Source organism: Syzygium oleosum, unplaced genomic scaffold (assembly GCF_021117445.2).
Source record: "Syzygium oleosum isolate NSW1041296 unplaced genomic scaffold, Sole_v2.1 Sole_v2.01, whole genome shotgun sequence".
NCBI classification, from domain to species: Eukaryota; Viridiplantae; Streptophyta; class Magnoliopsida; order Myrtales; family Myrtaceae; genus Syzygium; species Syzygium oleosum.
The window spans coordinates 16,585,158-16,586,137 of NW_026607485.1; the positions used below are offsets into that span (position 1 = coordinate 16,585,158).

General features: G+C 50.8%; 1 protein-coding gene across 1 annotated transcript; it reads right to left on the reverse strand.

The window, feature by feature from the left end:
• Positions 1 to 261: 261 nt before the first annotated feature.
• Positions 262 to 777, reverse strand: LOC115681128 (uncharacterized). Its single transcript, XM_030604969.1, has one exon. It carries the CDS (start codon positions 775 to 777, stop codon positions 262 to 264), a length of 516 nt encoding a protein of 171 aa, XP_030460829.1.
• Between the last annotated feature and the right edge of the window lie 203 nt (positions 778 to 980).

Genomic DNA, 980 nt, shown 5'->3' on the forward strand with positions numbered 1-980 from the left:
TGCCCTAAACCAGTTCTGAGAGTGGTTCGGCTTCCTAATACTCTTCTTGATGGGAGGGACAAAATGCCTATTTCCAGTCATCGGCCTCTTCCCAAAGCGGCGGTTGTCCTTAGCCGGGGCAAACCGCGATCCAGAAGCGGTGGCCCTATCCATCTGGTCTCGTTCTATCGCCTGAGCTCGTTCATACATTTCTCCAAAATCTCGGATATTCAGCGAGATTATCTGGCTACGAAGGTCCGGCTTCAGCCCATCCCGGAACCTTCAGACCTTATCTAGTGGGTCCTCCACCATCCTTGGCGCGAACTTTGATAGCCTTGCAAATTCCGCCTCATACTGATCTACCATCATCGGTCCTTGGTGAAGCCTCATGAACTCCGCTAATTTCCTTTCTCTAGCACTCTTAGAGAAGTATTTCCCGTAGAAATTCTCAATGAACACAGCCCAAGTCTGAGCGGTACCCTCAGGGAACACTCTCCCCCTGGTGGCCTTCCACCAATCACTGGCATTCTCTTGCAACTGGTACACAGCTAAAGTCACCTTCTCGGCCTCGATGCACCCAAGGACTTCAAAGGCCTTTTCCAGTTCCTCCACCCAACATGGCGCGGCCTCGGGGTCACCCTTTCCATCGAACTTTGGCGGCTTTAACTTCAAGAACTGCTCCACCAGCTGGTGCATCTGTCTATTCATAGCCACTTGAGCCTGCCCCTGATTGGTTTGATTTCCATTAACAGCAGCTTGGGCAATATTGGCAGCCCTCTCTTGAGCCAGCCTTCCCATCAAGTTTCCTATTTCCTGCAGTGCCTATATGACCCCATCAATCATCGGGTCTCCCGTCTCTAGGCCCCTTGTGCTCGGTTGTCCTCATGTCCCCATTCCTCTGCTCATTCTCACGGGTTTCTCACTATCCACCTACCTGCTATAATTCCATTAAGGAATTAGAGACTTAGGACAAACTATATCAGTCTGAAGTCCTAGACAAG

Coding starts and splice junctions, on each gene's coding strand:
- LOC115681128 (XM_030604969.1), bottom strand. CDS start 777: ATGGGAAGGCTGGCTCAAGAGAGGGCTGCCAATATTGCCCAAGCTGCT.